Consider the following 27,528-nt stretch of genomic DNA (forward strand, 5'->3'; position numbering starts at 1 on the left):
CTTTATCATAAAAATTTTATGAACGGAAATTTTTAGTTAATATTATAATAGTAAAAACATATTATAAGAGAAAAATTACAAATAAATAAATAAATAAATAAAAATTAAAAAATTGGTAGTATAATTTTTTTTTTGGAAAATTATAAAAAGATACTAAAGTAACCTCCCGAACAACCAAATTGTATAAAAATGCCACTTATTTTTAATATTCATATAATACCCCTATCATTTTAACAAATAAATAATAAAATAATTGAAAAAAAAAACGAAATTTTTTTCAAAAAATAAATTACAACTTGCTTCATGTTTTTTTATATTTTTCTCATTTATTTTGGAGCTTTTTTTTTTTTTTTTTATATTTTTCTCAATTTTTTTTATTTTTAAGAACAATGCCCCAAATAGCCACTAATTGAGCTACACCAAATAATTTGCCGCCATCTGGTAAAAACTGGCGGGTGCTCAAATTTTCGGAGGAAATACATGAGATACCCTAAACGTACATATTGAGCTGCAGCACTCTCACTCTCACTCTCACTCAATTCATATTTTCGGAGGAAATACAGGATTCAACACTCTCACTCTCACTCTCACTCTCTCTCTCTCGATCGCTCTCTCTCACTCAGTTCTCCGACGCAAGGTTCTCTCTCCGGCAGCTCTCTTTCCGGCGCACCTCTCTCTGCCAGCTCTCACTCCGGCGCACTTAACGCTCTCCTGCAGCTTTCTCTCCGGTATGAGTTTTTCCTAACCCTTGAAAACCTTAAATGAGTTTCTCCTCTCTTCTTCTCTTTCTATTGGGCAGCATCAATGTTCATGGGTTGCAGTTTTGCAATTAAAATGGTTGATTTTTGTGGTTTCTATACTGTTTCCTGTGATTTTTAGTATTGGGATATTTTCAAACATAGTAGGAGGCTAATATTTGATCATTTCAAGCTTGTGTTGGGTGTAAATTTATTCAATTTTGCTCTTCATTTTGTTGTCAATACTGTCTCTGGAGAAAATCCAATTGATTTCTTGATGGCAAATTTACTAACCTGTAGAGTATAGCCCTTTATTGGTACAGAATACAAATAAGAGTAAAAAGGCTAACTTAAAATGTGAGATACAGAAAAATAAAGAAAAAAATATTCATATTTATCAATAGTTTAGAGGAATAAGAATTAGCAAAAACTGTCTCAAGCATGCATATACAAAACTCAAAAAAAATTGGAGAGTTTTTTTATTAATTTGTTTTTTTTTTTCTTTTTCACAAACCATTCCATCAAAAGATAGAAACTACACATAACCGAAGCTGAAATGAGAGTAAGGTACTAGGTGAAACACAGAACAATATGATTTTAAATTGTTTCTAAAAGTGCTAACCCCATGCCAAAACAACCCAACTAGTACAACTTATATATCCCATCATTCTTTTCGGCATCAATTCTAATCTATCAAAGGGTCCAAACAGAATTTTTCCTAGTATCATGAATCAATGAACCTGCATCACAATTAAGTCACTATATTAAAGGACAAACAACGTGAACATGCAGTAAATTATGTGGCACCAACGTTTTTTTCTAGTGTAATGGTTGCTATTTATGTGTTGCAAATCAGTGATTTTTGTTCAAGGGATCACACATTAACTAATCTAAACAAGGTAGAGGAGAAACATAAGTATATTTAAGCATGTACTAGATGAAACTTACTCTAAACCAAGAGATAACAATTAAATAGAGGACCATTAATATAACTATGTATTTCATTGAACAAACAGATATACTACAAAACTTTTGTTTTTCTTTTCCTTCTTAGAGATTGTTAAACTTCAAACCCAAAACATTAACAATGTAGGAAGAGAAGAGAGAAATTGATCATTCTTGAACAAAGTGTGTAGTATGCAAGACAAGCAATAAGAAAAATACACATCTAAAACTTTGTTTATTATCCCCATTCATAAAGTTCATTCATTTATGACACGACCTGCAAACCCGACACAAACTCAACATGGATTTAGCGAGTTATAATTAAAAAGTCTAATTCGTTTAATTAAATGTGTAAACTTAGCGTTGATCCGTATAGTCTTATACGCATACCTTGACACAACCCGAACTCGAAACACAAGAAGTTGCCACTCCTAGCTATTCATGGCCAGGGTAATTAATAGTACTGCAAATTGGGGAGGATATATGAAAAATAAAATTTATGACATTACCTATAAATTAACATTCTAGAGCCATGTTGTATTATTTGATTAGTTTGATGTAACATATGGTTAATTAATTGGATGACATATTGACAGAGAGACATTTAAAAGTAGATAAAAAAATTAAAGATTTAATTGTCAAAATTGAAATCGCACGAAAACCCTAATAACTTAATTAGAAAAACAAAAGGGGAAGCTAGTAAGATTTGCTATAGTCATGTTGAGGCCTTAGTCTTTGTGGCTATGGTTTTATTCTCTAGCAAATCATCAGAACTGAAAATGAGAATAAAAACAGGTTATTGGCTGGGATAGCTTTTAAGTTGTGGGCGCTCTTTGGAGTGGGAGTGTGGAAATATATAAGGAGGAGATGATAATTTTTTCTCTAGATTTGAGGTGGAAGATGGGTCCAAGGTGAGGTTTTGGCATGACTTCTAGTGTGGGGGGGAGCAACCCTTGGAGATTTCCTATCCGGATTTGTTTAGTATTGCACATTGTAAGGATGCGTGGGTGGTGGATTATATACAATTCCGAAAAAGAAATGTACATTGGAACATATACTTTTCCGTAACATATGGAACTCAAATACTCTTTCTTTGAGCTGGTGTATTCTAATAGAGTGAGCAAGGAGGAGAGGATGGAATTTGTTGGATCACCACCAAAAGGTGAAAGTTTGAACTGAAGTCATTCTATCATGTGTTATCCATTCTTGTGAGTTCTCATTTCTCTCCGGAAGAGTATTTGAGTATGTTGAGGGTCCTTTAAAAGTGACATTCTTTGTGTGGAGAATGTCACTTCTTTTTGGGGTAGAAAATATAGAGGGTCTTGTAATAAGAGCTATATTACCCTTTGCAGCACTTTTAGCGTAGAAAATATAGAGGGTCTTAATCTCAACAAGTGTTGGCTTCAGATTGTTGGATAGTGGTAGAAGGAAAAATGTATGTATAGAAGTAAATGTTTGATTAGTGGTTTTTACATGTTTTTATGTGTATGTATTCATATGCACGGGTGGGTGGGTGCACACACGGTCATGTATAGCCATGTCATTAATTGTTTACTTGTATAAATGTGGGGTTTGTAGAGATATGTGTTGATTGGAGTAAAGCATAAACTAACTTGTTTGTGGGATAGCTGATAGTGCGATCGATCGCACTCACTACAAGTAAAACCTCTCTGGTGGTGCGATCGATCGCACTACGTGCTGAAGCCCCTGATAGTGCGATCGATCGCACCACCTACAAGTAAAACCTCTCTGGTGGTGCGATCGATCGCACTATCAAGGGCTTCAGCTCGTAGTGCGATCGATCGCACCACCTACAAGTAAAACCTCTCTGGTGGTGCGATCGATCGCACTACGTGCTGAAGCCCCTGATAGTGCGATCGATCACACCACCTACAAGTAAAACCTCTCTGGTTGTGCGATCGATCGCACATGTGATCGTCTGAAAACTTGTATTCCCACTGCATCTCTCCTTTCTTCTCTTATGGTTGCATTAAACCTCTCTTCTTCTCTTGTAACCTATTAAACCTTGCTTCTTCTCTTATTATTACTTGTTTATTAGTATTAAGTCTTATTCTTATATTAGGATTATGTTATTAATTTTCTAGTTCACATCAACTTATGTTATCAAAGTTGGTATAGTACATGATTGTATTGTCTTTTCCATTTAAGTTCAATAAGAAAGCAGCACAGTAAACTTGAAGCAAGACAACATTCTATAATAAATATCAAAGCTAACAACAATGGTAAAAAATGTAAAACTGTCACTGAGCTAAACAAGTAAATAAATTACAAATAGAAATTTGTTCTAAACTACTAACCCACTTCTAGAATATTATGTTAGGTAACATGACATTGAGCTAGCATCAATATTTGAGAACAGACCTCCCATTTAATTCTATTAATTCTTAAGAATCTGATCTTCTAATTCCCTTGTGTGCGTACATGTACGCAACGAATAACCTATAATAGGGACATCAATATGGATAGAAGTTGGATGCGGGAAAGTACTCGATGTTCAGAGCGATTTCAAAAAGGTGTGGAAGAATTCATGGGAATGGCAGTTAAATCAGTTGATTCACGTGATATGACAAAGTGTCCATGCCGTGATTGTGCAAATCGATATTATTCTCATATTAGCGAGGTGAAGGGTCACTTGTATATGAATGGATTTACTCCGGCATACACTCAATGGATATTTCACGGGGAAGAAGATCATTTTAGGGTAAACACTTCTACAAACATGCACACACATACAACTGAAATGATGGAGGAGGTTGATGCAGTTGAAGAATTGTTAGACGATGTATGTATGGGGACATTTGTTGATGCTAACATCGGAGAATCCTCTACTTCACAGGGCCCCACAACTGATGATCACGAACAAACAAGCTCCTTCTACCGATTTTGGGAAGATAGTTTACGAGAACTTTATCCAGGCTGCAAGAAATTTACACAAATTGCTTTTGTACTGAAGATGCTTCATATAAAGGCGTTCTGCAACATGAGTAACAAGGCGTTTGATATGATGATTGACTTGATAAAGATGGCCCTCCCAGATGGAGAGACATTGCCACGCTCGTATAAAGAAGCAATACAGTTTAGGCGACACGTGGGATTCGGTTACGATAAGATACACGCATGCAAGAATGGTTGTGTGCTTTTTTGGAAAGAACATGCAGACAAAGTGGTATGCCCAAAGTGCAACAATTCAAGATGGATTGATGGCAAAGGCAAAAAAAGTAATATTCCTCAAAAGGTCTTACGGTATTTCCCAATAAAATCAAGGTTACAACGGTTGTTTATGACAAAAAAAATGGCCAAGGAAATGCGGTGGCACAAAGAAGGTCGAGAAGATGATGGCAATACTCTCAGACACCTTGCCGATTCTATTGTATGGAAAGAGTTTGATAAAAGACATGAGTGGTTTGCAAGTGATTCCCGCAATGTGCGGCTTGGTTTAGTAAGTGATGGTTTCAACCCATATGGTAATATGAGTACAACATATAGCATATGGGCAGTAATGTTAACGGTGTACAATCTCCCTCCGTGGATGTGTATGAAGAGTCCAAATTTGATGTTGTCCCTTATTATCCCTGGGCCTTCAGATCCCGGAAAGAATCTTGATGTATATTTGCGCCCATTGGTTGATGACTTGAAAGATTTATGGAATGAAGGCATACGCGTGTACGATGCATCAAAGAAAGAGACATTTCAATTGCATGCGACATTACTATGGACTATAAATGATTTTCCCGCATATGAAAAATTATCTGGGTGGTCTACAAATGGAAATCTTGCATGTCCAGTATGTAATAAGGATACATCGTTCAGGTATTTGAAGTATGGGCATAAGGTGTGCTTCATGTGTCATCGTCGGTGGCTTCCTCAAGAGCATCCATGGCGCAAAAGTGGAGATTTGTTCGATGGTACAGAGGAGCATAGATTGGAACTTGAAGAATTGTCTGCAAGTCAATTGTTGAAACAGCTAAGGGATGCTGAGGGTTTACAATTTCGAAAAACAAGCGGGAGAAAGAGAAAGTACACAGATGTTGTGTTGAATTGGAAGAAGAGAAGTATTTTCTTTGAGTTGCCTTACTGGTCAAGTTTGAAAGTACGTCACAATTTAGATGTAATGCATATTGAGAAGAACATATGTGAAAGTATCTTAGGTACGTTGATGAATATTGATGGGAAGACCAAGGACACAGTCAAGGCACGAAGAGATTTACAGTTGATGGGTATACGTAAAGAATTGCATGTGCAGCCAAATGGTGAAACTTATAGGATGCCACTTGCAAAGTACACATTGACAAGAGATGAGAAGAAGAGTTTATGTGAGTGGTTGTCAGGTGTTAAATTTCCTGACGGGTATGCGTCTAACATTGGTCGATGTGTGAACAAGCTTCCTGGTAAAATTTCGGGTATGAAAAGCCACGATTGTCATGTCTTCTTACAGCGCTTGCTTCCCGTTGCAATTCAAAATTTCTCTACGTCTGAAATACGAACAACATTGACCGAGTTGAGTACCTTTTTTACGCAGTTATGTGCACGGACGTTGAAAGTTGATATCTTAAAACAAATGAAAGTCGATATTGTAATAATTTTATGCAAAATGGAAAAAATATTTTCGCCAGCTTTTTTTGATGTTATGATCCATCTAGCACTTCATTTACCTCGGGAGGCCGAGCTTGCCGATCCTGTACAAAACCGTTGGATGTATCCGTTCGAAAGAGAACTTGGAAGATATAAGAAGTGGACGCGTAACAAAGCGCGTCCAGAGGGGTCTATTGCCGAGTGTTACCTAGCTGAGGAGAGCTTGACCTTCTGTTCCAGGTATCTTCGGGGAATTGAGACAAGATGGAACCGTGAACGGAGAAATGTTGACGTTGAGGAAGTAGAAATGAGCCAGCGCTTGGATGTGTTCTCCCAACGAGTTCGGCCGTTAGGAGCAGCTAAATTAGTAATACTGAATGCTAATGATTTTGGTAGGGCACGATGGTATGTGCTTACCAACTGTAACGAAACGGCCTCATATTTAGAGTAAGTTTAGTAATGGTCTTTGTGTTTTACCTGTTACGACATGTTATAATTGTAGCGTTGATGATCATTTACGAATACGTTTATTTTTCATGCAGTGAACATTATAATATGATCAAAAGAGAAGGCGGCCGTGACATTGATAAAAAGCATGAAGCTAACTTTGAATGTTGGTTCCATAAACGTTTATACAATAGTGGGTGTACTGCAGACAATGGCTCAAAACAATTATATGATCTTGCATGCGGACCTGATCGTCATGTTAGATCATACAGAGGTTGCATCGTGAATGGGGTTAGGTACCACACGAAAGAATGTGCAGAAACTCGTACTACCCAGAACAGTGGTGTTTCTGTTTCAGGTGAGGACGAAACCTCAATAACTGAGTATTATGGTGAGTTAAAAAATATTCTAGAGTTACGTTACCCTGGTCAAAATCTCGTGTACTTGTTTGAGTGCGATTGGTGGGACACTGGGAGTGCAACAGGAGTACAAATGGACCAAGGCTTCACGATTGTGAATACTTCTCGTACATGGTGTGAATCCGACCCGTTCATCTTAGCATGTCAAGCTTTGCAAGTGTTTTACTTGGATGATCCCAAATTAGGTGGTAATTGGAAAGTGGCGCAGAAGTGGATCAATAGGGACATCTATGATATTCCAACTGTACAAAAGGGAGATAATACAGAAGATGACGAAAAACTCAGTGATGACGTATACCAGGAAGGTGAATGTGTTGGGGGTAATATGGTCTTTGTTGATGAAGCAAATGTTGAAGCCTCCACTCAATTACGTAGAGATGATGCGAGAATAGTAATTGATGAATTATATATTTAACTTGATGCAAGCATGTTTGCCAACGATAACTTGCCGAACGAGGACTATGATACAAACTTTGATGAGGAAGAGGAGTTATGTAGCGACAACGATATAGACTCTGAACACGAAGAGGACTCTGAACACGAACAATTATCTTCAAGTAACAGTGATACAGATTCTGAATATGAATCTGATGATGATATGTGTTGAACATAAGCTCACATTTGGTGTAAGTACAAAGTGTATTAGCATATTTAATGAAGTTGATGCTCTCTCTCTCTCTCTCTATATATATATACATGTATTGTGGTGTTTTTTTTTTTTTTTACTAGCATAATTATTGTATGTTTGTCAAAAATATTGAACATACTATATGGTTATAATTTGACTAATATAATTTTTTCGTTTTTGAGTTGTTTGCAGATTGATCATAACTATGACAACAACAGGACGTAAACGTGTTCCAGCAGCACGAGGCCGAGGCCAAGGTCAAGGTCGGGGCCTTATTGACGAGCATGAGAGTCCGACTCCCAATTCTGGGTTTGGTGATACAGATATGCAAATGGCGCCCTTGCCCCCCCTCCTCCTCGAGTCAGTGGATAGGCATCCTTCGCACGAGTCTAATGATCCTATTCACTCAGTGGCAGGATTGGATTCACAGGGAGGCGCCCCTACTGCATCTTGTAAGTTCATGAATTATATGTTTATGAAATGTTATTTTTGTATTATTTTGGTTTGTTATAGACATTTGACAATATAACTTACTACGTTACCATGTTTTGCGTAACAGCTACCACGTCTGTCAGAAGTGTAAGGGGTAAGGCCAAGTGTAAGAAGTTGAGTGAGCACGTACTTAAGAATGGTCCCTTAGTGCTAAACATCCCAAATAGACACCGGGCACCTGTAGGCGATAATGCATCATGGTTTGCAAGCAAGATTAGGGAGATTATTCGTAACATGTGCGAACTCCATCACAGTGAATGGAAAAAGGTCCCAGTTGAGGAAAAGAGCAAGTTATTATTTCATGTTCAGGTATGAATATCAATGTAATGTTTATGAATATGTTTTGTATGAAAAAATAATGTGACACATTTTTTACCATTGTTTTCTTATCTATTATGTATCAGTCAAATTTCGCACTGAATATGGAACGATACGAGCACGTCAAAGCTGTTGAAAATAAATTGGGTCGTGCATATGATAGGATTCGTTCGAACTTGTATAGAGACCACTACAAAAAATATTTTGAAGGCATTGATAAAGACGATGATGAGGGGATTGCCAAGGCTAAGGCTATTGGGAGGGAAAACGTGCCAGCAGGATATGGTCCTGAACAGTGGAACCTAATATGCGACTCATTTGATGACGATAAATGGAAGGTAAATATATATTATTATACTAATTAGAAAATTCAGATTGATATAATTTGCATGCACTTGAGGACATTTTATGAATAATTGTGTTTTTTTTTTCTCCAAATTTTATAGAAAAAGTCTGCACGAAATATAAAAAACAGAAGCAAATTGGAAACAAATCACACAGCTGGCACTTGTTCATTTGTTAACGTCATTTACAAAAAGGTAAGTATCTCTTTTTTATAATTTAATTAAAGTAACATTATTTAGTGTAAACTTTGATTATATGTATTATGTGTAGGAACAAGAAACAAAAGTGAAGCCCAATCCTGTTGAACTATATGAGGCTACCCATACAAGAAAAAATGATAAAGAGTTTGTGAACGACAAATGCAAAAGTCTATATGTAAGTAAATGTTTACGCTCCGATCATTAAGTTGATTAGTGAAGTACATGAATAGTAAACTTGCATGAAGTATATATTAAACTAAGGTCAACTATGACTTGTGCAGCTTCAGATGCAAGAATTAACAACCAGTGAGGCCTTAGAGGAAGGCAGTGTGGAGGGGACAAGTGTCGCGGACCGAATGCAAGAAATAGTCACACAAGTGCTAGGGGGCCGACGATCTGCTCACGTTAGAGGAATGGGATGCGGTCTTATTCCTACCCCTTTAAGTACTTCATCTCAAGCGTTCACCCACTTCGACAACCATGACGAGTGTAGGAAAAGACAAGAAGATACTCAAAGCGAGCTTCAACAGACTAGAATCGAACTTCATCAGTATAGGGAGAATTTGCAAGCCAACGTTGAGGAAACCAACAAATTGAAAGCCACTGTTGAGTTCTTAATGTCACATATTGGAGGGTTAGTGAAACTATATCTATGCATTAATTTTACAAAAACACACATACTAAGTAATCGTTAAAAAGCTTATTAATCATTATATGAAATTCTATTCTTCTTAGGTCTGGAGGGAGCTTGCTTGGAGGTGCATCAAGTGAAGCCAACAATTGAGGGAGCTTTGGAATAACCATTTATTTAGGATGTACTTTTTGATACCATCTATTTCAGATATATTTTTTTGATACTATGTATTTGGATAGTTGTTGGTACTTTCTATTTGCTATTGTGTATTTGAGTATTTGTTGATCGTGATTTGTTTGGTAATGTATATTTGTTGGTACTTTTTATTTGGTTTATATTATGTTAAGATATTCGCAAAATTTTTGGTTCACGAACTTTTGAGTTAGTAAATCTCCCTTGACATGTTTATCAAGGTTAAAGAGCTTTGAGTAAACAATGCAAGGGAGTAATAATATCTTTCTAAATTTTATTTTTAAGTGTATGCAGGATGATAAGAGTACAAGAAAGTTAAACCACCCAAGCAGGTTCTTACTTTAATATGTTTCATGAACAAACACATTTTTAGTATTTCTTTCTCTATCATGTTGGGTTTCATTCTTATTGTCTTTGATATCATATATTGGTTCCTTGTGGTAGATTACTCAAATTGCTTATGAGGATGAATTGGCAAGGAAGAGGATGCAGATAAGTATTTTATTTTGGGTTTTGGAATTTTCTTGGCCATAGATTGTAAAACATATATTTAATAGTTTTCTCCCTTGGCAGGTTTGGTTCATGGGGCAGTTCTCACATATTTTTGATGATTTTGATGAGGTTAGTCATTTTGAGTTACGTTGCTTGTGAGCATTTAGATTAGTTTGAAGATTGTTGTCTGATGTGGTGAAGTAGTGTTAATGCATAGTACTCTTCTCTAAAATGTGTTAAACTTTTAAACTTTGCCAATATTTGTGGTTTTCGGCTTCTGTTTCCAATGATAGGTGTCGTTTTGTAGTTTTAAGCCATTATTCATGATATGTTTGCCCTTTATATTATATCATTTTCATAATTATAGGATAAAGAGGTATAAGAAGTGTTAGTTGTGGTGAATGAATGGGAGAGAGTGGTTGATGGGTTTGTTTTGTTTTGGTGATTGATAGCGTCGAGAAGGAACGAAGCGGCGGGGTGGCTGAGGAAGATGGTGGGAGTAGTGGGGGGCGAAGGATTTGCCGGCGGAGCCGTTGGAGCAGGAGTTCAGGCTAGGATTGAGAGGTGGGATCATTCTCTGCAATGTGCTCAACAAGGTTTACTCTGGAGCTGTGCCCAAGGTTAGCCTTTTCCTCATCCTTATCTTCATTTAAATTCTGTGTCTTTTTTGTTTTTTCAATTTGGGATGTTTAAGCAGTAGTTTGATTTCTTTTTAGGTGGTGGAAAGTCCATGTGATTCTGCTTTGGTTCTTGATGGGGCCGCATTGTCCGCATTTCAGTACTTTGAGAATGTGAGGAATTTCCTGGTGGCTGTGCAGGAAATGGGAATTCCTACGTTTGAGGCGTCTGATCTGGAACAAGTATGTATTCAGGGATCAGGATTCTCAAAGAATTAGGGACTTTAGTATCTCTGTTTTTCATTAAAATAGAAATTTCTGTTACTTTTAGCCCATTTTTCACATACATCAGATGCTGAGGATAGAACATATATGGTTTACGGATAGAAATTTGTATAGTAATTCAAAATAAATTTGTTAAATTTCATTTGGAGGGAAATCTGGTTGAATCTGTGCTAAGTAAGGTTGTGGAGGAGTTTGAGCATTGCATTTCAAGCCAATTTGAGCTGGTATGTTAGCTTTGGTTATCCAAAACAATCATTTTTCTTTCATTATTTTTCAGCAGAAGGAAACAATTTGGGCAGAGAGATCCTTTTTCAATATGGATTAGGTGATCAAATATGCTTTGACATTCAACTTAGGACTAGGAATTGATGCACATTCCAAATCAATAAACATGTTTTCTCGGATCCTAAACAAGTTTTTTTTTCCTCTACTTTTCCTATAACTTAATTAATACCTATCTGACTCGTTATTTGTTCATTTATTTGTAACCATTATTCTTCTTTGTTGTGCTTTGACTCTCTATGTCTTGGTTTGGTTACACTTGTTAACCAAGTTTAATAAACCTTTGTTGGTCAGTTTTTATGGAGGGTAGAATGTAGTGTGGGCCTTTTATGAAATTTTGAAGTATCTGATAGGAACTTCAAAATGATGGCCTCTAGCTTGTATTGGACACAGTCAATCTTTGTGTCAATAGAAAGGATAATTTCAGATAGGATAGAACAACAAAATATATAGGATCATCAATTGAGCCTCTTGTTTGCATGGGAATGTATTTATGTGGGCAAACATAATTTGTTATTGAGGTCCATAAACCAACCCAGTATACAGAGATTAAGGCTTAGTTGAGTTGACTTTAAAGCTTCAAAGTGTGGATATTTTTTTTAAAAAATATTTTGGCTGCTGTATTTTATGCACAGAAAAGGAAATATTCTGATAAGTTAGGACCTCAATGGAGCAAGGAGGAGCTTGAGCATTTTTATCAAGCCTATCGGAAATATGGAAAAGACTGGAAGAAGGTATGCCTTTATTTGACGTTGTGTTTTATTTACTCTTTTGGGATTTACTTAATTAGCCATAATTGGTTGTCTTTCATTATATAAGCAGCTTCTAATTTTTGTGGTGTAACTTGATATCTAATTTGGTTATGCATACATATGCAAACATTTTTCATGCTTTCTCCCTGTAATACTGTTTACAATAAAATTTTCTGTTCTAATGAGACAATTTATAACGTGCTCCAGTTTTGTTTTTGGTCTCTTTTCTATTGTTGACTTCTGTGCATATCCAGGTGGCTGCTGTAGTACATAACGGATCCGTTGAGATGGTGGAGGCTCTCTACATTACAAACTGGGTTGGTAGCGTCCATTACTGTTAGATTGATTTATAACTAGAATCCGTAAAAAACAAAGCTTTCTGCAATTTCGGAGTATTATGGCAATTATACCAACAGTTCTGGATGTGACTCTACCTTTTCCTTTCCTTGCATAAGCAGTGAATATTCTTCTTTTCATGCAAGCTAATTTTTAAAATTAAGCACTATTTTCACCTTTCTTGTATAATCTATTGCGCTTTATTTTAATGTAATTGATTTGCATGAACTAATGATCAGGGTATGACCTGGTTTAATATTTCTTTTGTGTTTTTTCTTAATACTTGTCACTTCTTTGTCTTGAACGCGTTCTTGTAGATTTGAATAAGGGTCATAGTGCTCATTTACTTCTATTAATTGCAAGCTGGAGGATTGAATCTACTAAACCTCTTGGCAGAAAATAGTTTCTTTTGCATCCCAGTTATTAGATAGTTTGGAGCGGGTTTGTCATTCAGTTAATAATTTCTTCTAGTTTCAGTAGTTAGTTATGGTGAGATTCTTGATAACTAAAGTTAATAAATTTGTATGAAATTTGATCTTAAATTCAAAAATGAAACTGGTTTGCATATGTAAGTAATTTGGTTCCCTGGGTCTGGGTCTGCGATCGATCGCACACGATTGTGCGATCGATCGCAACATCTCAAACACCTTCTGGTACTGCGATCGATCGCAGATTATTTTTTTTTAAAATTTTTTAGGACCATTAGGGTCCACTTTGTGGACGCTAATGGTTAACTATTAGCGTCCACTTTAAGTCGACGCTAATGGTTAACCATTACCGTCGACTATGGCTTCCTTTTACATCACCTTTAGGGTCAAAAAATTGTGACTTTTAGGGTCCATAAAGTGGACGCTAAAAGTTATCAATAGGGTCGACCCTAAGCCGACGCTGATAGATAATTTTTTATTTTTATTTTTTTAGGACCATTAGGGTCCACTTTGTGGACGCTAATGGTTAACTAATCAGCGTCCACTTTTATTTGGACGCTGATAGTTAATTTTTTTTTAATTTTTTTTTAGGACCATTAGGGTCCACTTTGTGGACGCTAATAGTTAACTATTAGGGTCCACTTTGTGGACGCTAATAGTTAACTATTAGCGTCCACTTTAAGTCGACGCTAATGGTTAACCATTAGCGTCGACTATGACTTTCTTTTACATCACTTTTAGGGTCAAAAAATGTGACTTTTAGGGTCGATAAAGTGGACGCTAAAAGTCATCATTAGGGTCGACTTGAAGTGGACGCTGATGATCACACGTATGAGCATTAGGGTCGGACTATTAGCGTCGACACCTTTAGGGTCCAAAAGTCGACGATGTTGGCAACAGCGTCCACTTTAGGACTTTTAGGGTCGACTTAGAGTCGCCCCTAAAGACATAAATTCTTGTAGTGATATCTATATACGTAAAAGTCAATAACCTGAAAAAGATGATCAAAATAAAGGAGATTTGCTCACATACAAAAAATATCTTGTAATTAAAGGTAGGTAATGTCAATATTAATCAACATTGTAATGCTGTCAATCATGGGGACATATTTGAAGTCCCCAGTTTTCTAATTTCAAGCTAAATTATTATGTACGAAGACTACTCTGAGTTTCATTTTCGTCGAGATAAATAGTACCTCTATTACAAACAAATTGTTGTTTAAGAAAAGTTATCTGATACCATAATAATAAATTATTAATTATTTTGAAAGTTTAAATTAGGGGAAACTTCACTTACCCCCCCTATACTTTCGCGCTTTTTGCAGACACCCCCCTATTGTTCAAAACCTCTCACTTTGGTGTATCAAACTTTCGTTTCCTTTCAAATACCGCCCTACCGTTAACTTTTGACCTTTCTACCCCTAATTTTTTTTTTAAAAAAAATTATTTTTTAATAAAAAATAAGGGCACGATTGTAATTTTCCACCATTTCCGTTAGGATTTAACAGAAAATCCTAACGGAATGGGCAAAGTGAATGGAAACGAAAGTTTGATACACCAAAGTGAGAGGTTTTGAACAATGGGGGGGTGTCTGCAAAAAGCGCGAAAGTATAGGGGGGGTAAGTGAAGTTCCCCCTTTAAATTAATAAAAAAAAAGTATTGATTTTACATGAGAATTCCAGCAATTTTTTCTGAAGGGAAGCCAAACTCCATTTTTTTAATTTTTTTTTAAAATTTTTTTTTATAGTTTTTCTACCTAATCTTTAGGGTCCACTCTAATACTTAAGTATTAGAAAGTGGACGCTAATAATGGGTCTTCAGCGTCCACTTTTAGTGGACGCTATTGGGCATCAATTTTATTTTTTTATTTTTCTACCTAATCTTTAGGGTCTACTTTGCCCAAGTATTAGAAAGTGGACGCTAATAATGGGTCTTCAGAAGTGGACGCTATTGGGCATCAATTTTTTTATTTTTTATTTTTTATTTTTCTATATAATCTTTAGGGTCCACTCTAATGCTTAAGTATTAGCGTCCAGTTTGAAAGTGGACGCGAATACGCTATTGGGCAGCAATTTTATTTTATTTTTTTATTTTAATACCTAATCTTTAGAGTCTAGTAAAGTGGACCCTAATGCTTAAGTATTAGCGTCCACTAAAAGTGGACGCTATTGGGCAACAATTTTATTTTTTTTATTTATTTTTTTTAGTTTTCTACCTAATCTTTAGAGTCCACTACAGTGGACTATAATGCTTAAGTTTTAGATCCGAAGCGAACTTACCTCGGTGTCTCTGAGAGCTGTGTTTCTCGTCGATTGGAGAGAGAGAGATTGGGTATGTGATTTGGGTGGGTAGAGGTGGATTGGGTTGAAAATGAAAACCCAAGCCACTAAATTGTTAATTAATAGACGTCACAGAATACGTAATAAGTCTTAAAGCTAGCTTGCTCAAAAAACAAAAGAAAAGTCTGAAAACAAGCCTTATAGACGTCACAGTATACGTAACATATCGAAAAATCTTGATCAGACCGTCTTGGTTGATACACATGGCAATAATTAGGGTTGATCATTCGTGTTGGCGTATCTCATTAATGCATGTAGAGCTCATAGTCTTCTTTATTAATTATTATGCTTGCAGGACCATATCCTGTTCAAAAAAAAACAAAAATCAATCCATTTTTTTTCCAAATTCAAGCTTCAACCTTGTTAATTAATAGACGTCACAGAATACGTAATAAGTCTTAAAGCTAGCTTGCTCAAAAAACAAAAGAAAAGTCTGAAAACAAGCTTTATAGACGTCACAGTATACGTAACATATCGAAAAATCTTGATCAGACCGTCTTGGTTGATCATTCGTGTTCGCGTATCTCATTAATGCATGTAGAGCTCATAGTCTTCTTTATTAATTATTATGCTTGCCTAACCATATCCTGTTCAAAAAAAACAAAAATCAATCCATTTTTTTTCCAAATTCAAGCTTCAACCTTGAATTTGAGAGAAAATGTTAGAACTATATCCCATTCCATGTCTGTTTCTTTGGCTTGCTCACAAAAGCTAATAGACGTCACAGTATACGTAAGCAAGCAAGATAGCAAGTAGGAATATGTCACTGCATGCGTAGAAAACCCAGAGATGAGCAACTATAAATACCCCACAACCTTACCTTAAACCATCCAAACAACAGAAAAACCATACAGTTCCACAAATAAGCGTCAACGAATTGCAGAAAAAGTAAACAAACATGACGAAGAGGTAATTTCATCTTTAACAACGTGTTTTAATATGAACCTCAGATGTATATAATTATATATCCTAGTAAGTAGTGAAACATCGATCCTCAATTTCTTTGTTTTTGCATGTGTTTCAAACTTTTTTCTTCAGGATTGCAGTTGTTACGGGGGCCAGCAAAGGGATAGGATTTGAAATATGTAAGCAGCTAGCTTCAAATGGGGTGGAGGTGATATTAACTGCTAGAGATGTGAAGAGGGGAAATGAAGCTGTTGAAAAACTCAATGCTGCTGGATACTCCGATGTGATTTTTCATCAACTTGATGTGGGGGACAAGGCTAGCATTTCTTCTTTTGCAAATTTCATCAAAACTCAATTTGGGAAGCTTGACATATTGGTACGTAATCCAACTCTCCGATACTTGTGATCGGGTGTAATTAGTTGTCCGTATTGCATGCATGGGTGGCTAACGTGACCGGATTCCGTAGGTAAGCCTTGTATTGATTTGTATAGTCTAGACACCCGCTTATGTAGGTAAGGGAACACCTATCCTCTTATATTAACTGCCCGTATTGTATGTTCTGATCCTCGGTAAGACCCTTGATTTTTATGGAGAATATGACTTTGACTTGTAGATGGGAGTATCAAAATTCATAGGGATGTGTATTTCCTATTGCCTGGCTAGGCTGCTTTCCCAACCTGTTCATAGTATGGAAAAGAAAAACGAAAAAGGACAAGTATGGATGAGCCCTTATCCAATAGTCTAAGGAAGATTAATTATATAGATACCTTTCTAATCAGTCTATACTTTTGAATTAAGATGAAATCATGTAATCTTTTTTAGATGAAAATAAAGTCATTTAGTTTACCATTAATGGTAGTGGTTCAGTGGTCTCAATAAAATTTTTCAAATGGTTTTAGATATGTAGTAAGGTAAGAGTTTAACTCCTGAAATAAGAATCATCAATTCTATTGGTATTAGCTGTTTTGGGTCCTACTGATTTCTTGATGGAATTAAGTCAGGTTATGATTTAGTCGGACTTAAGAGACAGTATGCGGTTCCCATCGTCTTAATCCCTCCCTGTACAGCTCTCAGCGAGTAGAGACTACTATGGTCAATGATAAAATAGCCATAAGTGATCTCTTTTGCGGGCTTTTTTGAATAGAAAAAAAGAGTCATTTGCTTGGTGAAAAATAAAGACCAATAACTACACAAAGTCTTGTTCTTATCCCCCATTTAGTAGTCTAATATGGAAATTATTTGAAATTGCAGATAAACAATGCAGGGATTGTTGGATCCATAGTCAACACAGAAGATCAAGAGGGCTTAAAACAAGGGTATGATGAAGTAAGTTTCCCAATGTAATATAATCTCTGTCAGCATTTTAAATTTAGAGTATAATCCAGAAAATATATATATATGTAGACTATAATATATATATATATATATATATATATATATATATATATATATATAGTTTAATGTTTTCCTTCCCACACTGTAGGAAAGAAAGTCTCATAAATGCAAAAAATAAAAATAAATAAAATTACAATTTTTTTACTTCAAACAGGAATGAAGGAAATTCCTCAAATACAATTAATTTATTAAATTAACATATGTCTTTAGAGTATATTATTCTTACATGCATTTTCACATGCACTAAGGACAGATACCACATGCTTGGTTAATTTTATGCGAAAATTACAAAATTGGTCATTGTGGTTTACCTGATTTGCAATTAACTTCTAGTGGTATCAAAATGAATTCAGGGATTCATAATGTGTACCAAAAAGACAATTTACTCCTTACAGCCAAATTTTATCAACTAATTTAACAGATTTTGATAATGTAAATACGTTAGAACCAATAAAATTGTGACACGTGTCATATTTAAGTCAATGTTACACTAACGGAATCTGTTAAGTCAGCGAACGAGTAAATTATTCTTTTAGTATATCTCAGGGACCTCTGAGTTCATTTTGATACCACAAAGAGCTAATTTGCAAATCAGGTAAACTACAAAGACTAAGTTTGCATTTTTCCCTAATTTTATTAAAATTGTGAACAAATCAATTTTAGTTTAGATTGGGTTGATCCGAAAGAAAACTTTGTCCAAAATAAAACAGTATTCAAATGATTTCAAACATATATATATGCTACATCATTTACCACTGCATACGATGATACAGGTTATAGGTGGAAATCGTCGATCCTTGGAGAAAGTTTTCAAGCAAACATTCGAAACTGCCACGGACTGTATAAGAACAAATTATTATGGGATAAAGCTAGTGAGCAAAGAACTAATTCCACTTCTTCAATTATCCAATTCTGCAAGAATAATAAATGTCTCCTCCTCCTTCGGACAGCTAAAGGTACACTATTATTATATCCTTAGGAGTGCATTTAAAAAAATTGCGGTGCGTTTTTGAAATCGTGGGTAAAATGGTTCATTTTTTAGAATGCATTATTTTCAAATTGAACGTTTTCAAATTATTATTTTTTAATTGTACTTTTTGAAGTCGCAAACTCAAACGAACTCTATATATCAGAAAATAGACACTTTTAGCTATGTCATAGGTGCTAAATTGCTAATAACAATGGAATTTCAGCATATCCCAAATGAGAATGCAAGGAAGGAGCTTGGAGATGTACATGGCCTCACAGAAGAGAAAGTGGACAAGGTGGTGGAAGGGTTCCTAGAAGACGTCAAGGAGAATTTGATACAAGTCAAAGGCTGGCCGACAAATTTTTCTGCTTATGTTGTCTCCAAGGCAGCTGTGAATGCTTTTGCAAGGGTTCTTGCTAAGAAGTATCCCAACATTGCCATTAACTCAGTTTGTCCTGGCTATGTCAAGACAGATTTGAATCACAACACTGGGGTCTTGACTGTTGAAGAAGGAGCTAAAAGTCCTGTCATGCTGGCTTTGATGCCTGAAGGTGGACCTTCTGGCCTATTCTTTGATAGGAATGAAGTGTCAACCTTTTAAGTGATAATTGGTGCAATACGATGCATTTGCTCATTTTTATGTAACATTTTGTAGTACTTTTTCCGATTCTTGTACTTGTTTAATTATCACTTACATTGAATAAAAGTTTTCTGTATTGCATGTTCAGAAAGGGATCAACATCATTTCCATTTTAAGTGAAATGGGTTATTTATTTTGTGTTATATATATACAAATTAAAACAAAGAGAACGCAAAGTCCATATTTATTTATTATTATTTTTCTTAGCCATATTTTTTTTTTTTGACATGTCCGCATAAGAGGGGGGAGGGGGATTCGAACTAGTGACCTCCACTTCATTAAGTGTGGTCCCAGCCGATTCAAAAAAAAAAAAAAAAAAAAAAAAACTAAGAGAACACCAAGCATTTCCATATATATGTTGATAGTCATTAATTTAGGGCGGGCAAAACAAGTACCTGCCATGACCTATTTACGACCCATTTATCCTATGCATATTTTTTTATAATAAGGTTCATTTAGGCATTATAAAGAATAGTTACATGCATAGGATAAACAGGTACTTGTTTATTTGCTAGGTACTTGTTTTGCCAGCCCTAGTCATTATAATGACTATCACATATATTTTGAATTTTTGTAGTGCCAATATATATATATTTTAAAATATATATGTTGATTAATATTTTGTGTGAAACACATAATAATTAATATACATTGACATATTCTTTTGACAAATACTTAATAAGTAATAATATACATTGACTATATGTTAATGTTAATTTGGTGTAATATTCTTATTGTGCTATCATTTCCAAATTTGGTGTAATATTCTTATTGTTCATATATATTAAACTATTCCTTTTACATTTGTAAAAAACTTAGGGCCAAGCTATTACGTAGTTGGGAATTCCTAGGGTTGTAATAAACGTGTTCTATAAACGTGTTCTATACGTTGTAATTTGTAAACCTTAGGGGCACCCTAAGCAAGTTGATGTTTTAGCCGGCCGTATAGCTTTCTAATTTTTTAGAATGTCATAAGAAGATGATGATGATCTAGGGTTGAGCTCGTAGGTAATATATATATATATATATATATATATATATATAAGCTATTCTAATTTTCTTTTTTATTACAAAAATAAAAAAATATTGTCGCACGTTAAACAAGCTTTTGCCGAGTTTTATTAGGGTATGTATCGATCGAGAATAAGTATTACATGAACCAATTTATATTAAATTTAGTATATAAATATATGGAATGGATCCATATATATAACTACTATATAATTATTTATTAAGTATATATTTGGAATTTGGATTTACTAATTAAGTAACAGTAAGCACATGGTACTTATTGTTACTTAATTATAATTAAGTAAATACTTAAAAAATTATTAATCAGATTCTTAATAATGGGTAAACATATCATAAGTTCCTGAGTCAACGCGCCAAAATTAAATAGTCACTAAGTTTTTTTTTTTTTTTTTTTTTTTTTTCAAAAATTTTTCTCTTGGGTCAATCAAAATGCAAGAAAAATCTCTGTCATCAGAATTTTGTAAATGCCGTTAGTCCCTTCTAAACGTTGCGTTTTTGGAATGCTCGATTAGGCAAAAATATTGATCCTACGTGTCCAAGTGTACTCGTAGGATCAAAACTCACCGTTTTGGGTGTTCCCAAAACGGTGAGTTTTGGAAACTTGGTGGTTTTATTTTGAAACCCCCAAGTCATATTTCTTCTCCGACGAAAAAAAACGGACAAGAGAATCCCAGCCATACCCACCGATCGACGCAGAGGTTGAACGGAGACTCATTGACGCACCCATCGACAGCTGAACGGACACCCACCAACGCACCCATCGATAGCTAAACGGAGACCCACTGGCGCGACAGAACCACCGTCGAGCCTAGCGGTTCGGCGTCCAACCTGAATTGCGCGTCCACCCATTTCTGCCCTAGAACCGAGACCCATCGACCAGCAACCCATCCAAGGTATTTCTCATAATTTTTTTGTGGTTTGTGTTGGTCTAACAAACCTTACCACCCCTTAGGGTTGTAATTACTCTCAACCCTCTCTATGACCCACAATCAAATGTCAAAGGACAAAACACGACAAACATAAGTTATTATGGACAAAGCCATTACACCCCAAAAGTTTACAAAAATAATGGAATTCATATTCCATTTGAACCACAACCAATATGGACCACACCCGCTGCCAACAATGCAATAAAGTATGTTTTGTAAGATTCCAACACAGATTATATTGTATATATAAATCCAACATAGATTCGACAAAAATTTTGGGGATGGGGGTTTCGACAAAAATCTTCCAATACAGCAAAAGCTTCCTAAAACTATAAGAAAATGCTTCCACACTGTTAGACCAACACAAACCACAAAACCATTATGGGAAATTACCTTGGATGGGTTGCTGATCGATGGGTCTAAGCTCTAGGGCAGAAATGGGTGGACGCCAAATTCAGGTTGGACGCCGGACCGCTAGGCTCGGCGGTGGATTCGGTCGCGCCGGTGGGTCTCCGTTTAGCCGCTCCATGGGTCAATGGGTATGCCTGGGATTCTCTCGTCCGTTTGTTTCATCAGGATGAAATATGACTTGGGGGTTTCAAAATAAAACCCCCAACTTTCCAAAACTCACCGTTTTGGATGTTCCCAAAACGGTGAGTTTTAATCCCACGTGTACACTTCGACACATAGAACCAACATTTTCGCCTGATCTGACATTACAAAACTGCACTGTTTAGAAGGGACTAACGGCAGTTACAAAATTCTAACGATAGGAATTTTACTCGCATTTTGATTGACCTAGAGAGTAAATTTTTGAAAAAGAAAACTTATGGACTATTTAATTTTAGCACGTTGACTCAGAGACTTATGATATATTTACCCCTTAATAAATAATATAGAATACCAAAATTATTAATGTATAGTACTTAATTATAAGTATGTATATATATTACTAGAACTTGTTATTATGTGTATATACAGTAAATTATATATATTAGTCGCGCTAATATTATTTGCGAACGTTAAACGATCGAGTGTAGTTTTATACTGGTATGTTAAACGAATGTTCAACTTGTTCTATTGCATGAATGCAATACATATGCAAGCTTTAATAATTTCTAATTTTCGTAATTTTGTTCTTAGCTCGTGTTAGTATTCGCACGAACGTTAAACGAGCGAGCGGAGTTTTATTAAACGATCATTTTATGTATTGATCGTTCAATAATTGAGTTAATTAATTAAATATTTACAAAATGGTGACGTGTCGATGCATATTACATGCCATTCTTTAGTAATGTGTCAATTTGACACCTTACCATTTGGTAACGTGTTAAGGTAACATGTTACACTTTTGGTAACGTGTCATAATGAAAATCAACTTTTTGAAAAAGCTAATCAATGCATCCAAAGCCAGAAAAACTTTAGCAGATACAACTATATCACACAATTTGCTCCTTTTAATGATAACTATTCAAAACCTTGGATCTTTTTGTTTATCATTCTGAGAAAAGAAGTTCCCACCCGACACCAAAAGGTCAAGGGAAGGCAGGCTTCCAGGCCTTTCCAAGTCCCACCAACACACAGTCACCCGTCACCTCTGAACTATGCTCGGCAAGTTGTACACAGAGAGATAATCAAATCCATAGAATTCAAAGGTTCGTCCAGTTTTCTTACCAAATGCTTTTAGTTATCAAAAAAAAAAAAAAACAGTTCGTTCAGTGGCCTTCAATGCAAGATGAACTTTTTCTAGCAACCTTTTGTTTTTTTTTTGGTCAATCAGTTTTTTTATAGGCCACGTGATAATGGATAATCTTTGCCCTCCCCAATCCAACTGCACCCATGGATTAAACCCAAGACTACACCTTACAGAAAGAGGGAGGCATGCACAAGGCCAAAAGGCCTAGCAGTTTTTTCCAGAGACTTCTCTGAACAAAATTCTGGTTCTATTATGAAATCATGAATATCATGATGTAAAAGTTCATCAAACAAAATGGGGAAATCAAATATTACATGTACCTGCAAGTCATCCATCACAGTTGGGTATGCATCCTTAAGATCAATGACAGCAATGCCCTCTGGTTTTTTCCTTATTAAGTAAAGAAGCTGACTCTTTCCCTTTAGATCATGCTTAGACAGTAGACCAAGTGACAAGTCAAAATGTTACCCACCATGAAAGAGGTATAAGGAAAAAACTAAATACAACTTAATTACTAAATCGAAAAAGTTTATTAGTCCATGAAGTTCTGCGGCTACGTAAGTTTAATGTTACCTTGTAAGAGAAACGCTTCCCATCATAGTGCACTTTCGGGTTATTCCTCAAACTGTCAAAGACAGCTTTGTTGGCATTCGCGTCAACATAACATGATTCATTTATTTGCTCCAGTGTGAAGGCTTGCCTTGTCTGCAAATACAAACAACATTCAACTGGTGATAATTAACATTAACCTGGTCCAACCAGGGCAATGTAACTCATGTTGACTTCTATTGATTTGATATACCCCGTTATTACAGTAAATAAAACTACAATACAAATTGCCCACAAACATCTATAATTTATAATTACCTTCAATTCAAAGTACAGCTGTCTATCAAGTATTATCAGTTTCCCCTTAAAATCATGCCATATAAACAAGGTTTTGAGTTTCCCCAATTAATTGCATAAAAAAAAAGGTCCCAGTTTGATGAATGTGGATAACTATAACTATTTCTTTTGCAGTAAACACACAACTTTTAAATCATTTCAGCAATGAGCATTGCGAATAACTAGAGCATTAGGCAATACGTATGTATAGATAAAGGCAGGAAGAATTCGGTTTAAACCTCCAGTAGCAGATCTACAACACGCTTGATCTGAGCTCCTACAGGGCTTTCCAAATGCTGTTGATGTGTTGGAAGTCTCTCTGTATCATTTGAAAATTTAACGGCAGGAGCAGGGGTTCTTGCATTGGCTGAGAGTGCTGCAGCTACAGGTGTGGATTTCTGAATTGTGGACTTATTAGCTGCTGCAATGCTCGTTGACTGGCACTTCTCTTGCTGCTTCTTGAATTTATCTAGGGGAAACCCATGAACTATCTATCAATTTGCACTTTTAATCCCAATGTTTAAAAAGTGACACTTAATTTATCCCCCCAAACTTCCAAATTGTTGCAATTTGACAATTCTGACTTTTTTTTTTCCCTCCCAAAATGCCCCCATCCCAAGTTAATAATACTAATAATAATAATAATAAACTAAAAATAAATAAAACTTAAAAAAAAAAAAAAAAAAAATTAAGGGGTGGTGCCACCCCAGACCGGCCACCCCTTAATTTTAATTTTTTAATTTTTTAATTTTTTTAAACTTTGGATGGGGGCATTTTGGGAAAAAAAAAAGTTAAAATGGTCGAATTGCAACAATTTGAAAGTTTGGGAGGGTAAAGTGTCACTTTTTAAACATTGGGGTTAAAAGTGCAAATAAGTGGATAGTTCAAAGGGGTAAAGTATATTTTTTTCCATTTATCTAACTTTTCTTGTAATGCCATCTAGACAAGAAAATGTTAGCTTTTTTAGTAAGAGCTACTCATACCCACCATTAATATTTAAGAATATAACAAAATATGGGATTTCAAGTACAAGATGGTAAAAGATAAGAATTAAATTGAAATCACTGAATGGCCAAAATTGACTACAAAACATAAATACTCATGTCATAATTCAGGAAGAATTAACAGCTAATAATCAAGAGATTACCATAATTTACTACGAAAACTGCATGCTCACACAAGCATATGTCTACTAGACACACAAGTAACTCTGAAAACTCTCAATTTGTGCGTAACATAAATTTCATGAAAGAAGTAGAAATAACAAGCCCACTGAAAATCTATACGCAATAAACATTCCAATAGTTCTCCCTACATTAATCTCTAGCCTGTAAACGGCTTACTGCAGAACATGTGCAATAATTTCACCACCATGTACAGTGCACAAAGGACAAAATGTAACTAAGAGAATGAGTATCCAATTTCGATTATACAGAGCAATTAGTGATCAGACAAAACGCTTTACTCATTGATCAATCCTTAATCTAGTATGAAGAAAAAAAAAATTCAAATCTTTCCTAAAATTCATCACTAATGTCAAAAATCAATCCGAATTATTTGTTACAGTTGGGGCTAAACCGTTCTCTTTGATAACATTTTACATAATTGCAAGTCTGCTAACACTAGCCTGAATATTATTCAAATATAACAAACCAGTCCACATTGATATTTAGAGTCTCCTACACAGGTTCCCAATTCTAATGACTCAGCAGAGCCCCATAAACAATAGACATACTTTATTTATTTATTTTTTATTTTTATGTTTTATTATTAATTTTTTTTATAAGTAATGAAGAATTGAAGATATCATTAAAAGCCTAAGGTTGCCCAAGTACACTAGAAGTATACATTTGAAAATACCTAACTAGAAGCAACGGACGTACTTGAAGACACCTAAAAGAACTTCCAAGAATTGACCAAAAAGGAAACAAAATAGATGATAGTTCCAGTTAAAAGAAGTTCACTTAAAATTCAACATCCCAAAATAGACATTGAAAGAATTTACATGATATCAGTTTGAGTGAGCCAACTTCAACCATTTTTCACCAACGAAGCACAAAAATCTTACATAACATTCAAACCCAAGTTTTTCAAACAAAGAAAAACGCATTTGATTCCCTCTGAATCTTGAATTAAACCTAATTTAAACGGACAAAAACCTTAGCTTCACTAGTAATGCAAGTAATAAGTCATTGGGCTGCGAGTCATCCATAGCACCTGTCCCACCAGTCATGTCTTCCGAGGGCTGTGTCTCACTGTCATCCGTACCTGCTCTAGGTTAGCCGTATAGCCGCTCCACATGGCCATGAGAACTCAGCCCTAACTCACTGCACGTCAGCCAGCGAGTTGGATGAAAAGATGCATCTATGTCATAATACTTTAGTGCGTCACCTTTAGCGGCTTCTTGGTTCACAATTTCTTCACCCCCTTGAACTACGACCTGAGGCAATTGTCTTCCCTGATTTCGTGCATGCCGAATAAATCACACAACATTGCGTGCATGTCTCCATCCTGATTTGCGCTTGCACCGGCATCTGCGGCCGGGCGATTCGAATTAGAGCCTATACCAGGACCCTGTACATGCTTTTCACCGTGATAGTACTAGAGTGTGTATTCCGACATTATTCCTTTACCCCCTGTCAAGTGGTTGAATACGAAACCTGGTGGGTAGCGCTGGTTATTTCGACAAATCTTATAAGGGCAATAGACGAATCCATTAGGGGGCTCTATAGTTACTAACTGCAAACTCCACGAACAATCTACACCCGTCTCTGTATTTCCTTGTACCCCTAGACTTTGTCATCCAACTCTTGTCCATTTTTTCTCTACGTACATTAGGAACAAATATATAAGACTTAAAAAATATAAACATAATTTCAAGCACATGCATATATATAAACCTAATTTCAACCACATAAAAAATATAAACCTATACAATTAATTAACAAATATAATAAATATTCATGGATATTTATGCATTTGTTATATATGGGGAGCCTAAATAAAATAAAAGTAGGTTAGTTATTTAATTAACAAATATATCCAGTATTCATGGATATGCATTTGTTATATATGGGGATAGTACCAAAGTGTGTATTTTTAACATTTACCTAATCTAATTAATCTAGAAAAACCAAAAATAAAATAAAATAAAATAAAATACTCAATCCAAATTTAAATGCATTTTTGGTGGAGACCCTAAACAAAATAATTCTAACTAGCTGTAGTAGTGTGAGGATCATCTTTCAATAAACCCTCCTCCAATTAGTATTAATTGTAGTTTTAATTAATTTCATATATATATAGTCAATTCACATAAGTTTGTGTCTCTGAATATTTTATTGTGTTGCCAACTCATATTTCTACTTAAAAAACACTTAAGAAAAGAGTATCTCTAAAGCATATTAGAATTGTCCTAAACCTTTTCTACTCCCTTGTCTGACAAAAGGGTGTATGCACATCTACAGAAGAAGCTTTAACATGAGACAACCAAATAGATTACTTTGAGCATAGAGATTAATCTTGGCATGTGGAGGTAACAACTACCATATGTTGACTTTAGCAAATATTATGTATATCATTAATGATTTTGTT

The 27,528-nt window shown here is 35.4% G+C and overlaps 3 protein-coding genes and 1 long non-coding RNA gene across 4 annotated transcripts; 3 read left to right on the forward strand and 1 right to left on the reverse strand.

The window, feature by feature from the left end:
- Window positions 1-4,689: 4,689 nt before the first annotated feature.
- On the forward strand, window positions 4,690-8,141 carry LOC148586773 (uncharacterized). The gene is made up of 3 exons (XM_088514323.1): window positions 4,690-6,531; window positions 6,945-7,105; window positions 8,093-8,141. The coding sequence occupies exons 1-3, from the start codon at window positions 4,705-4,707 to the stop codon at window positions 8,139-8,141; spliced, it is 2,037 nt and encodes a 678-aa protein (XP_088370449.1). The 5' UTR covers window positions 4,690-4,704.
- Window positions 8,142-8,815: 674 nt separating this feature from the next.
- On the forward strand, window positions 8,816-9,258 carry LOC148586774 (uncharacterized). The gene is made up of 3 exons (XR_015911677.1): window positions 8,816-8,917; window positions 9,026-9,118; window positions 9,195-9,258. It is a non-coding gene; the product is annotated as an uncharacterized LOC148586774 (long non-coding RNA).
- A 7,062-nt stretch (window positions 9,259-16,320) lies between these two features.
- On the forward strand, window positions 16,321-19,411 carry LOC132190459 (short-chain dehydrogenase/reductase 1). Its single transcript, XM_059605448.1, has 5 exons — window positions 16,321-16,389; window positions 16,519-16,762; window positions 17,639-17,713; window positions 18,556-18,738; window positions 18,976-19,411. Exons 1-5 carry the CDS (start codon window positions 16,379-16,381, stop codon window positions 19,351-19,353), a joined length of 891 nt encoding a protein of 296 aa, XP_059461431.1. The 5' UTR covers window positions 16,321-16,378; the 3' UTR covers window positions 19,354-19,411.
- Window positions 19,412-23,108: 3,697 nt separating this feature from the next.
- LOC132190939 (uncharacterized) lies at window positions 23,109-26,241 on the reverse strand. Its single transcript, XM_059605966.2, has 4 exons — window positions 26,203-26,241; window positions 24,174-24,425; window positions 23,623-23,754; window positions 23,109-23,480 (listed from the first exon to the last, which is right to left on the reverse strand). Exons 1-4 carry the CDS (start codon window positions 26,239-26,241, stop codon window positions 23,217-23,219), a joined length of 687 nt encoding a protein of 228 aa, XP_059461949.2. The 3' UTR covers window positions 23,109-23,216.
- Between the last annotated feature and the right edge of the window lie 1,287 nt (window positions 26,242-27,528).

Source organism: Corylus avellana, chromosome 3, assembly GCF_965113065.1.
Source record: "Corylus avellana chromosome 3, dhCorAvel1.hap1.2, whole genome shotgun sequence".
Lineage (NCBI taxonomy): Eukaryota > Viridiplantae > Streptophyta > Magnoliopsida > Fagales > Betulaceae > Corylus > Corylus avellana.